This window comes from Penaeus vannamei, chromosome 34 (genome assembly GCF_042767895.1).
Source record: "Penaeus vannamei isolate JL-2024 chromosome 34, ASM4276789v1, whole genome shotgun sequence".
Taxonomy (NCBI): Eukaryota; Metazoa; Arthropoda; class Malacostraca; order Decapoda; family Penaeidae; genus Penaeus; species Penaeus vannamei.
The window spans coordinates 22167219-22179718 of record NC_091582.1 but is presented as its reverse complement, the minus strand read 5'-3'; the positions used below and the strand labels follow the sequence as shown (position 1 = coordinate 22179718).

The following is a 12500-nucleotide window of genomic DNA, read 5'->3' as shown; positions in this document are numbered from 1 at the left end:
ATTCTTCTTCTACTTCTCGATTTCTTTCCTTTCATTCGATTCATTGCTTTTGTTTACGTAATTTTCTCTTTCTCTCCGCTTATCGTTTTGGGTTGATATGTAGATCAATGCTTACGTGTATGTATGTTTTTGCTTTTTCCCTTATTATCCTTTCGACATCGGCAGAAAGTAATAATCGAGTGCGGATTCTTCAGAGAGAATGAAAAGCCGCGCGCACCCATCCGGACGAGTCTGGCATTGACCTGGGCGAGGGTGTCCTGCTCGTGAAGACCTTGTGGCCTCTGACCCCGTCTCGCGTGTGTCGTCTTTTGGGCTAAGGGTAGGGGGTGGGAGAGGGGTTAATGATTTCTCTTTCCCTCCTACTCCCTCCCCCATCTCTCTCTCTTTCTTTCTTTCTTTCTTTCTTTCTTTCTTTCTTTCTTTCTTTCTTTCTTTCTTTCTTTCTTTCTTTCTTTCTCTCTCTCTCTTCTCTCTCTCTCTTCTCCCTCTCTCTCTCTCTCTCTCTCTCTCTCTGCTCTCTCTCTCTCTCTCTCTATATATATATCTCTCTCTTTATCCTTATATATATATATATATATATATATCCCTCTCTCTCTCGTTCTTATCTCTCTCTCTCTCTCTCTCTCCATCCCTCTCTCTCTCTCTCTCTCTCTCCTCTCTCTCTCTCTTCTCTCTCTCTCTCTCTCTATCTCTATATATATATCCCTCTCTCTATCTCCCATCCCTCTCTATATATATCCCTCCTCTCTCTCTCTCTATCCCTCTCTCTCCCTCCCTCCCTCCTTTCTCTCAATCCTTCTCTCCCTCCCTCCTTCTCTCACCCTCACCCTCACCCTCACCCTGTCCCTTACCCTCTTTCTCATCCTGTCTCTTCCCCTCTTTCTCTCCCCCTCTCCCCCACCCCTTTCGCTGGACCTTTAAGGGCTGGCGGAGCGGATGGGTTATTTTAGGGAGAGTTTTCATATCTGATAGGCTTTGATCGCGTCCGCCCTGGCTGGAAAGGGCGAGCCACGCCCCCCGCGGCACCGCCTCTTTTGCGCTGCTCCTCCTCTTCCTTCTCTTCTGCTTCTTCCAGGTCGAGTGGGTTATTTTTCATGCTTTTGTTATTGTTATGTTATTGTTATAGTTGTTCGTGTTGTAATCGATTATATTTCGGTAGGGAATTTTTTTTTTCTCTCTCTCTCTCTTCTTTGGTTAACTGTTATCGCGCTGTTCGTTTTTCATGTTTTTTTATATTTATGTTCTTGATGCTTACTCGCTGCTTCCTTCCCGCCCTCTATCCCTCTCTTCTTCCCTTCCTCCCTCCCTCCCAATCTTCCCTCTCTTCTTCCCTTCTTCCCTCCCTTCCTTCCTCCTTCCCTCCCTTCTTCCTTTCCACCTCCCTTCCTCCGTCCCTTCCTGTCCTTCCTTCCTCTCTCTTCCTTCCTTCCTTTCCTTCCTTCCTTCCTTCCTTCTACCCTCCTCCCACCCTCCTCCCTCCCTTCCTCCCTCCCTCCCTCCCTTCCTCCCTTCTTCCTCCCCCCCTTCCTCCCTTCTACCTCCCCTCCCTCCCCGCTAATAAAATGCCCTGATGAAGCAGTAAAGCGAAAATGCCTCCGTCGTAATTATGCATTTACCTGCTCTCCCCTTTGTTTTGTTTACAACTTGTTCAGCGTGAAATATCTCTCTTTCTCTCTCTCTCTCTCTTTCTTTCTTTCTTTCTTTCTTTCTTTCATTCTCTCTCTCTCTCTCTCTCTCTCTCTCTCTCTCTCTCTCTCTCTCTTCTATCTCTCTTTCTCTCTCTCTCTCTCTCTCTCTCTCTCTCACACACACACACACACACGCACGCACGCACGCACGCACGCACGCACACACACGCACACGCACACGCACACGCACACGCATGCACACGCACACGCACACGCACACACTTGCTCACTCTCTGGTCATAAGATTTGCATTGTTAACGGGGCTGGAGCTGTGATTACCCCATTATCAGCTTTAACATTCAACACCAAAGCTCGTTTTTTCCAGAATTATTCGAGTTTCGAAAGAAAAAAAAAAATGTGCGAGTTTTGGGACGGAAAGACAAAGTGCCTCCTTTTTTTTCCTTTTTTCTTCTTTTGTGTTTCGTTTGAGTACGTGATTGATGCTTTTATCCGTGTTTGTATTTTGTATGTTTGTTTGTGGGTGTTTGCTTTTATTTAGATTTTTTTTAATTTCATCCTGATGGAATGAGATACTCTTTTGCGTTATTTGTTTACACCTTTTTTCTTTAAACGCCAAATTGTAATGTTTTTTTTCCCCCTTTTCCACAGTTCTTGTACCTAGGGTATTTGTTCATTGTGTAAAAAAAAAAAAAAAAATAACCGTGTAACCTATGTCATGATTTAATTCGTCATTATTTTAATGATTATCTCCACACTAGTAATTGTATGACCCTCCCCCCACACCGCCCACCATTCCTGTACTTCTCCATCCTCTCCCCACCTATGGCTTTCTCTCCTCCCTCTCCCCATCACTTGCACTCTCCCCTCTTCCATCACTTCCCCTCCCCCCTCCCTACATCACTTCCCTCCCCCTCTCCCATCCCTTCCTCCCCTCTCCATCACTTCCCCTTTCCCTCTCCCCCCCCCATTACTTCCCCTCACCCCCCTCTCATCGCCCCCCCACCGACTCCCACTCCCCTTCACTGCACATGAACACCCCTCCTTCCCCTCCCCTCCCCTCCAGTCCCCCCCCCCCTTCCGCCTTCAATGACTAATCAAAAGCGTTAGTTTGGGTGCGTAATCGTGACGTCACAGCTACTGTTATTCTGTGACAATAAATTTGATGTTACGTCTAACAAGTCAGTTTATTTGTTCATATATATTTTTTGGGGTAAAGAGGGCCGTTGCTGTTTCATCTATTCGTAAATGGAGATGCATTTAATGGCGATTGGATTGTGATTTAATGATAGAAAAGGGAAGCGGAAAATGAGAATAGTCACGTATTCGTTTCTTTGTAACGTAATTGCACGTGATTCACGATTTCTTGGACGCTGTGCATTTCCTTCGGGGTGTGTGGATGGTCCTTTGTGGGCGGGGAGGACCGGAAATGCATTTTTTTTTTCTTTTTTCTTTTTTGCTTTGTGTGAGTGATTGTGGGATTGGGTGAGTGTGTGTGTGTGTGTGTGCGTGAGCGAGCGTGTGTGTGTGTGAGTGAGTGTGTCTGTCTGTCTGTCTGTCTGTCTGTCTGTCTGTCTGTCTGTCTAATTGGAGGGGGTACTGCCGGTGTAATGATTATGAACATTCACCACGCGTGACTGTCTCAAACCCCCTCCCCCCATCTCCCCTGTTTCTCTCTCCCTTCCCCCTCTCCCCTCCCCCTTCTTCCCCCCTTCCCCTCCCCAATTCCTCCTCTTTCTTTTCGCCCTTGCCTCCTTCCACACCTCTACCCCTCTACCCTTCCTCCTCCTTCTTCCTTCTCCCCCTTCCCCCTCATCCCTTCCCTCTCGCTCCTCCCCCTCCCCCTCCTCCCCTCCCCTCCCCCGCAAACCTCGCCGACCGAACAGTCATTAAATACCGGAATTATAGATTGTCGCTCTCGAGTGCCCAGCGCTATCGACGATTTCTCTCGCTCTGTTTCTTTCTTTTCGGGCTTCGTTTATTTTTCATTTTGTTTATTTCTTTTTCTTTTCTACCGTTCCCGAGTATGTCCGCATGGTGGCTTGAACGTTACGGTGGGGTAGGAGGAGAAGGAGGAGGGAGAATAAGAATAAGAAGAATAATAAGAGTAATAATGATAGGAAGAAGGAATAATGATAATGATGATGATGATAATAAGTGGAAGTGGAAGAAGTAGAAGAAGAGTATGAAGAAGGAAAAATGATAATGATAATAAACAGAGGAAGTGGAAGAAGAAGAAGAAGAAGAAGGAGGAGGAGGAGGAGGAGGAATAACGATAATAATAAGAAAAGGGGACAGGTGGTAGTGGCGGGAAGAAACACGTGGTTGATTAGAGTAAGGCCAATATAGGTCATTGTGGCGATCGGGGGGGGGGGGGGAGGTGAAGGGGTGGGGGGGCATGGACGAGAGATGCTGCAAATGCCGGTGGTTATCTTGTAGCAGCAACACCGTCTTTATCATCATTAGCAGCATCACCATTATTATCAACTTCATCTCTATCATCATTATCGATCACCATTATCATCGTTATCAGCATCTTCATCATCACCATTATCATCGTTATCATCATCATCGCCATTATCATCGTTATCATGATTATCATCACCATTATCATCGTTATCATCATCTTTATCACTATTATCATCGTTATCAGCATCTTCATCATCACCATTATCATCGTTATCATCATCGTTATCATCATCTTTATCATCACCATTATGTTCATCATCATCATCATCATCATCATCACTACCATTATTATCATCGTTATCACATTGTCTAGATCACTAATCGCGCTTTGACCAAGAATGCGACTGGCATCCGCGCGTGTATTTTTACGTGTGTGGGAGGAAGGGGGGGGGAGAGGGAGGGACATCGGACTTATGATCAGGATTTGTGTAGTTTTCCAGCGCCTCTATTACTCCGGGCGGCGTGACTCCGCATGGGCCGGGGCGATGGCGGGGCCTGCGCGTTGCGTCACACGGCGTGAAAGTCGCGCGGGTGACTTGGCGTTTTATGAATACACTTGCGCGCTCGCTCTCTCTCGGACTCTTTTTTCGTGTATCCGGTGAGGTGCGGACACTCGGTACGCGCGCGCGGAAATGGGCTTTCGCAAGCAGGCAGGCACGCGCGAATGCACGAATGCACTCCGTTGCGCGCTCGGTCGGTCGGTCGGTCGGTCGCTGGCTCGCTCACTCGCTCACTCGCTCACTCACTCACTCACTCACCACCACCACCACTCACCACCACTCACTCACCACTCACTCACCACACACTCACTCACTCACCACCACCACCACCACCTCCACACCACTTACTCACCACTCACCACCACCACCACCACTCGCACGAGCACACACACACACACACCACCACCGCACACACACAACACACACACACACACACACACACACACACACACACACACACACACACACACACACACACACACACACACACACACACGCAAAAACAGAGAGAAAGAAAGAGAGAGAGAGAGAGAAGAGAAGGGGGGGAGAGAGAGAGGAAAATAGAGCGAGGGAGGGAGGAAAATAGAGCGAGGGAGGGAGGAAAATAGAGCGAGGGAGGGAGGAAAATAGAGCGAGGGAGGGAGGAAAATAGAGCGAGGGAGGGAGGAAAACAGAGCGAGGGAGGGAGGAAAATAGAGCGAGGGAGAGAGAGAGAAAGAGAGAGAGAGAAAGAGAGAGAGAGAAAGAGAGAGAGAGAATAGAGAGAGGGAGGGAGGAAATATATATAGAGTGAGGGACATATAGAGAGAGAAATATAGAGCGAGGGAGAGATATATATATATAGAGAGAGAGAGAGAATATGAAAAGAGATGTAGAGAGAGAGAGAGAGAGAGAGAGAGAGAGAGATTATATAGAGAGAGAGCGAGAGAGAGATATATATATATATATATATATATATATATATATGTTTTTATATATATGTTTACATGTGATAGTCAAGGCGCCGCTTTATAGTCACTCGCAGTGACCGGAACGCGCAGAGCAGCGGAGGAGTCGGGGCGCCAGGTCAAGGATAACACTGATTAGTGTCCTGATTATCCTTCCCTTTTATGCCTCGAGGCCTCCTCCTCCAGCGCAGGTATCGGGGAGGGAGGGGAGGGGGGGGGGGGGGGGGAGGGATAGGGAGAGACAGGGAGGGAGTGGAAAAGGGGATGAAAGATATAGGGATGGGGAAGGGGGGGAGAGTGATGGGAAGGGAGCGAGAGAGGGAAGACGAGAAAGAAAGAGAGGGAGAGGGAGAGGGAGGGAGGAGGAGAGAGAGGAAAAGAGAGTGAGGGAGGGAGAGAGAACAGAAAAGCGAGCGATATAGAAAGCCCCGACAGAGGTAGGCGCGGAAAGGTTGTTTGCCTGCCGCACACAAGCAAAACCTATGCATGAGTGGAACGAGCGTCATGCACAGCTGGAAGACAAACACCCGGCTGATTGTAGAAGTCACGCGCCGCTATGGTTGCGCGCTTGCGTACACACACGCACACGCACACACACACGCACACACACACACACACACACACACACCACCACCACCACTCACTCACTCACTACTCACCACTCACTCACCACCACTCACTCACTTTTCACACACACACACCCCCACACACACACACACACACACAGACACACACACACACACACACACACACACACACACACACACACACACACACACACACACACACACACATGGACACACACACACACACGGACACACACACACACACACACACACACACACACACACACACACACACACACACACACACACACACACACACACACACACACACACACACACACACACACTCACTCACTCACTCACTCACTCACACAGACACACACACACACACCTACCTACCTTTCTGTCAGTATGTTTGTCACTCCCCATCTTACTTGCCGTGCCCCGCCCCTCCCTCCCTCAGCCCGTGCCCCTCCCTCCCTCCCTCCCTCAGCCCGTGCCCCTCCCTCCCTCAGCCCGTGCCCCTCCCTCCCTCCCTCCTTCAGCCTGCGGTCAAACGAAGGCGGAAAGAGACGATCACTTGCCCGATTCCCGCCTGCGAAGTGGCCAGACAGAGGCCGAGGGGAAGCGGGCGGGCGGGCAGGCGCAGAGGGGAAAGGGACAGGCAGAAGAAGGGGGGGGGGGGGGGGGGCAGACGGACGGACGGGCGAGCAGAGCGGGCCATTTGACAAAAAGGCAGACAGCGAGGAGGCAGGCGGCGAGGCGGCGGCGAGGAGGTCGATATCACCTTTCATTCATGTGGCTGCATTGTCCCGCCGCCGCACGCACACGCGAATGTGCACGCAGGCAGGCAGGCAGGCAGGGCGGGGAGGTTCGCCAGCGCACGCACGCACACATGCGCAAACACACACACACACACGCGCAAACACACACACACACACACGCACACACACACACACGCGCAAACACACACACACACACGCGCACACACACACACACACACACACACACACACACACACTCACACACACATAAGCACACACACACACACACACACATAAGCACACACACACACACCCACATAAGCACACACACACTCACACTCACTTCAAAAACTGTTCTCAAAAGCTGTTTTTTGAAAGTTTTTTTCTCTTCAACAAACAATCGGACAAACGGAAAAGCCAACAGACAGGCAGACGAACTGAATTAAGTAGAGAAGGAATGGCAGAGGGAGGAGGGGAGAGGGAGGGAGAGGGAAGGGAGGAAGGAGGGAGAGGGGGAAGGGAGAAGGGAGAGGGGGGAAGGGAGAAGGGAGGGAGGGGAAGGGGGGGAAGGGAGAGGAAAAAGTAAGAAGGGAGGGAGGTAGGGGAAAGGAGTGAGGGAGAGGAAGGGGGAAGGGAGGAGGGAGGGAGGGGAAAGTAAGAAGGGAGGGAGGTAGGGGAAAGGGAGAAGGGAGGGAGGGGGAAGTTAGAATGGAGAATGGAAGGGGGATGTTAGGATGGGAGAGAATGGAGGGATGGAGGGGGAAGGGGAGAAGAGAGGGAGGGGATGATAGCGTGGGAGAGAGGGAAGGCAAGGGAAGATGGGAGTGGCAGTTAGAGAGAGAGAGAGAGAGAGAGAGAGAGAGAGAGAGAGAGAGAGAGAGAGAGAGAGAGAGAGAGAGAGAGAGAGGGGGGGGAGCGGGAAGAGAGGAGGGAGGAAGGGGAGGGAGGAGGGAGGGAAGAGAGGAAAGGGGGAAGGGAAGGGAGGTAGGGAGGAGGGGGAAGAGAGGAAGAGGGAGGGAGAGGAGGGGAGGAGGGGGAGGGAGAGGAAGAGAGGAAGGGGAAGGGAAGGGGAGGGGGAAGAGAGGAGGGAGGGAGGGAGGGAAAGCAGAAGGGCCCACACTGTAATCGCCTCTGCGGGCCTTCCGTGCATGTCCTTGGGTTGTGTGTGTTTGGGATGACATGAAGGGCCTCTCTCGTTCGGGGAGAAAATCGTGCCCGATCTGTCCATTGAGCGAATTAACATTACTTTTGGTGTCGTTTTTTCTTTCTTTCTTTCTTTCTTCTCCTGTTCTTATGTCATTTTCTTTCTTTCTTCTTTCTTTCCCTGTTTTTTTTTTCTAATTTTCTTTATTTTTTTCCCCTGTCCTGTAATTTTCTTTCTTTCCTTCTTCCTTCCCCTCTTCTTTTGTAATTTTCTTTCTTTCTTTCTTCCCCCGTTCGTTTGTAATCTTTCCTTTTTCCTTCCCCTGTTCTTTTGTAATTTTCTTTTATCTTTCTTTTTTCCCTTGTTCTTTTTTAATTCTCTTTCTTTCTTTTTCCCCCTGTTCTTTTGTAATTTTCTTTCTTCCTTCCCCTGTTCTTTTATATTTTTCTTTCTTTCTTCCCTTGTTCTTTTGTGATTTTCTTTCTTTCTTCCCCTGTTCTTTTGTAATTTTCTTTCTTTCTTTCTCTCTTTCTTCCCCTGTTATTTTGTAATCTCCTTTTTTTCTTCCTTCCTTCCTTCCCCAGTTCTTTTATAGTTTTGGATTGGAATTCCTCGGCTGATATTGAGCGAATAAGAGAGAGAGGTTATGCAATAGGTGGCGCTGACTCTCCACAAGCGATATCAGGTTAATTGCCGCGGATTTTGCTTGGCATTCCACAGATAAAAAAAAAAAAAAAAAATATGTGTGTGTTTTGTGTGTTTGTTTTTGGCTGTTTGTTTTGTATCTTGTGAACTCAGATAGCGTAATTGGGTCAAAGAAGAAAAGGTGGTTAGATGATGATTTTTTTTTTTTTCTTATTCAATGTTCTCTTTGTTTTGTCGTAGGTTTTATTATGCTATGTTATGTCTGGTTGTTTTCTTTATTTCTTTCTTTGTTTTTTTTTCCTTTTTGGTATTTTCATTTGTTTCCTATACCGTTTGCTATTCCTTGTCGCGTCCGAGTGTTTATTATTGCTTTTACCATTTTCTCTCTCTCCCTTTCTTTTGCTTTCTGTTTTATCATTCCATGGGGTGTCAACTCTTTATGTATTTATTCACTATTTTCTCTGTTTTCATGATTCGCCCCAGTTGTGTTTTTTCCCCACGATTATCTCTTCTTGTTTTTTCACTATTTTCTCTTGTTTTTTCATGATTCGATCATCTTGATTTATTGTCATCATTTTCTGTCTTTGTTTTTTTTTTTCTTCACGATTCTCTCTTCTCCTTGTTTTTCTCACCCTTTTCTCTTCTTGTTTTTTTCACGATTCTCTCTTCTTAATCTTGTTTTTTCACCATTTTCTCTTCTTGTTTTTTTTCACGATTCTCTCTTATTCTTGTTTTTTTTTTCACCATTTCCGCCTCTTGTTTGTTTTCACGATTCTCTCGTTGTTTTATCTACGATCCTCTTTTGTTATTATTCCACGACTCTCTTCTTGTTTCTCTCTTTCTCTCCTACCGTTTGTTTTTAATCATTCCCCGTTCACCCCCATTGGCGCCGCTTGTCTAATTCCCCGTTTTCTTCCCTCCGACAGAAACTGCTGGAGATCGAGGATGGCATGGAGGAGGAGCGCAAGCAGTACCAGGCGAAGGTGGAGAGCCTCGAGTCCATCGTGAGGATGTTCGAGCTCAAGAACCGAAACGCCACCGACCATGGTGAGTCGCCGATCTTCGGCTTTCGTCTCCTGTTATTATGGTTATTTATTTTCGTTTTCTGGTTCTATTTCTCTCTCTTTCTCTTTCTCTTTCTCTTTCTCTTTCTCTTTCTCTTTCTCTCTCTCTCTCTCTCTCTCTCTCTCTTCTCTCTCTCTCTCTCTCTCTCTCTCTTTCTCTTTCTCTTTCTCTTTCTTTCTTCTTCTCTCTTTCCTCTCTCTCTCTCTCTCTTCTCTCTCTCTCTCCTCTCTCTTCTCTCTCTCTCTCTCTCTCTCTCTCTCTCTCTCACACACCACACACACACACACACACACACACACACACACACACACACACATACACACACACACACACACACACACACACACACACGTACACACATACACACATACACACACACACACACACACACACACACACACACACACACACACACACACACACACACACACACACACACACACAACTCTCTCTACCTATCTCTTTCTTTCTTTCTCTTTCTCTTCTTTACTCTCCCCCTCCCCTCTTTGTCCTCTTTTATCCTTTCCAATAGTCTTTCCACTTCTCTGCTACTCTCTCTTCTCACCTTTCGTAAAAAGAAAAAAATAACCTTTTCTGCGTTTGTAATTATTTACCCCGCCCCTTTTTTTTTTCTTTTCTTTTCTTTTTTTCTTTCTTCCTTTCTTTTTCTTTTCCTTCCGACGCATCCCCATTTTTCCTCGGATCTTATTTACCCCTTACATGGGTATCTACCCCTTTTCTTTCTTTCTTTCTTTACTTTCCTTTTTTTAAGGTTTCCCTCCACGACAAAGCTTCTTAAGCTCGAATTTGACCACACGGGGAATCGAGGGGGCAGCGAGCGTGCATTTTCCCATTCTTGGTCATTGGTTGGGGAGAGCCGGAGGAGGGAGGGGGGGGAGACAGGGGGGAGATAGGAAGAGAGAAGGGGAAGTGGGAAAGAAAGAGGAGGGGAGATAGGAAGAGAGGGGGGAAGTGAGAAAGAAGGAGACGAGGGGAGGTAGGACGAGAGGGGGGAAGTGTAGAAATAAGGAGAGGAGAGAGGGAGATAGGAAGAGAGTGGGGAAGTGGGAAAGGAGAGGAGGGGAGATAGGGAAGAGAAGGGGGGAAGTGAGAAAGGAGAGGGAGGGTAGATAGGAAGAAGGGGGAGTGGGAAAGAGAGAGGAGGGGAGATAGAAAGAGAGGGGGAAGTAGAAAGAAGGAGAGGAGGGGAGATAGGTCGAGAGGTGAGAAAGATAGAGGGGGAGATAAGAAGAGAGCAATGGAAGGTGAGAATGAGGGAGAATAGAGAAGGAGACGAAAAGGAGGGGGACAGGGACATGGATTGGAACGGGAAGAAGAAGAGCATCCCGAATAAAGATGATGAGGATGATAATGGAAATAATAATGATAATAATAATAATAACTAAATAATAAGAATATTGAAGATGATGATAATAGTAATAACAACGACAACAACAATAATAATAATAATTATGATAACAAAAAACAAAAACAAAAACAAAATGATAATAGTAATAACAACAACAATAGTAATAATAATGATAACAAAATAAAAGGAGAAAAGAGAGAGACGTTTTGATTTTAACAAGTTTATCTGGACAAGTGTTTGCGTCTCCAAAGGAAGAGGCATCCTTGGCAATCCTCTTCCCCATCTGAATAAGTCCCTGGGAGGGTTCACATACCTTAGGCAGCAACTTTACAACGTTAACAAGTACTATTTGTGGTACGTAAGGTTTAGAATTTACAAGCATACGGGGTCAAGGGTTTGCATTTCAGTTGAAAGAGGCGGAGAAGGGGGAAGGAGAGGGAAAGAGGGTGGATAAGTTAATGGGAAGGATGAAAGAGGAGGATCGACAGAGAAAGAGGGGAAGATAGACAGAGAAAGAGAGGAAGATAGACAGAGAAAGAGAGGAAGATAGACAGAGAAAGAGAGGAAGATAGACAGAGAAAGAGAGGAAGATAGACAGAGAAAGAGAGGAAGATAGACTGAGAAAGAGAGAGAATTTCAACATCCAAGGAAGACGCTGTGGCCAGAGAAGTACTGTACTTGTTCCTTTAAAGCCAACATATCTAGGGAAAAAAAAACAAGTTAAAGATGCGTGGAGATTTACCAGAGGAAGCGCCTCGACTCGCCAACGGCAAATTTCCCTTCCTTGTTATGCTGACGAGTCGGGTGATGCGAGTTGTGTGATGTGAGTCGGGTGGTGTGAGTCAAATGATGCGAGTAGTGTGGCATGAGTTGTGTGATGCGAGTCGAATGATGCGAGTAGTGTGACTGGAGTCATGTCGAATGATGTGAGTTGTGTGGCTTGAGTCGTGTGTTGCGAGTTTGGTGATAATTCGTGTGATATGAATGATGCAAGTTGTTTGATATGATATATGTGTGATGCGGGTCACGTGGTACGAGTCGAGTGAATTGAGTCGTGTGATTGCGAGCCGAGTGATGCGTGTCGCGTGATGTGATGCATGTGAACCGTGTGATGCGGGCCGTGCCATATGAGGCTCCCCCCCCCCTCCCCACAGCCACCCACCCAATTCCAGCCTCTCCATTCCCTCGAGGAAATGTCGAGTTCGTTTCGTATTCGTCCGCCGAGTCCGAGGACGTGCTGGCGGCGAGCTCCTGACGTCATGCACTCCACAGCGCAGATTCTCTTGGCACACGACTGTTTGTGTTGTTGTTTGTTCGCGTCGCGTCGCTCGTTGACACTCACGCCGTTAGCGCTGATCTATGGGTCACTGCCAGTCTATCGGCGG

At 47.5% G+C, this 12500-nt stretch overlaps 1 protein-coding gene across 2 annotated transcripts in view; it reads left to right on the top strand.

Annotated features, from left to right (window-relative positions):
• Positions 1-12500, top strand: part of syd (JNK-interacting protein syd) — a gene marked incomplete in the record, with an annotated part of 99815 nt that overhangs the window by 41402 nt on the left and 45913 nt on the right. For both annotated transcript variants that reach the window (XM_070113336.1, XM_070113337.1), the window contains 1 exon segment: positions 9608-9728. In XM_070113336.1, the coding sequence (XP_069969437.1) occupies positions 9608-9728 (121 nt within the window).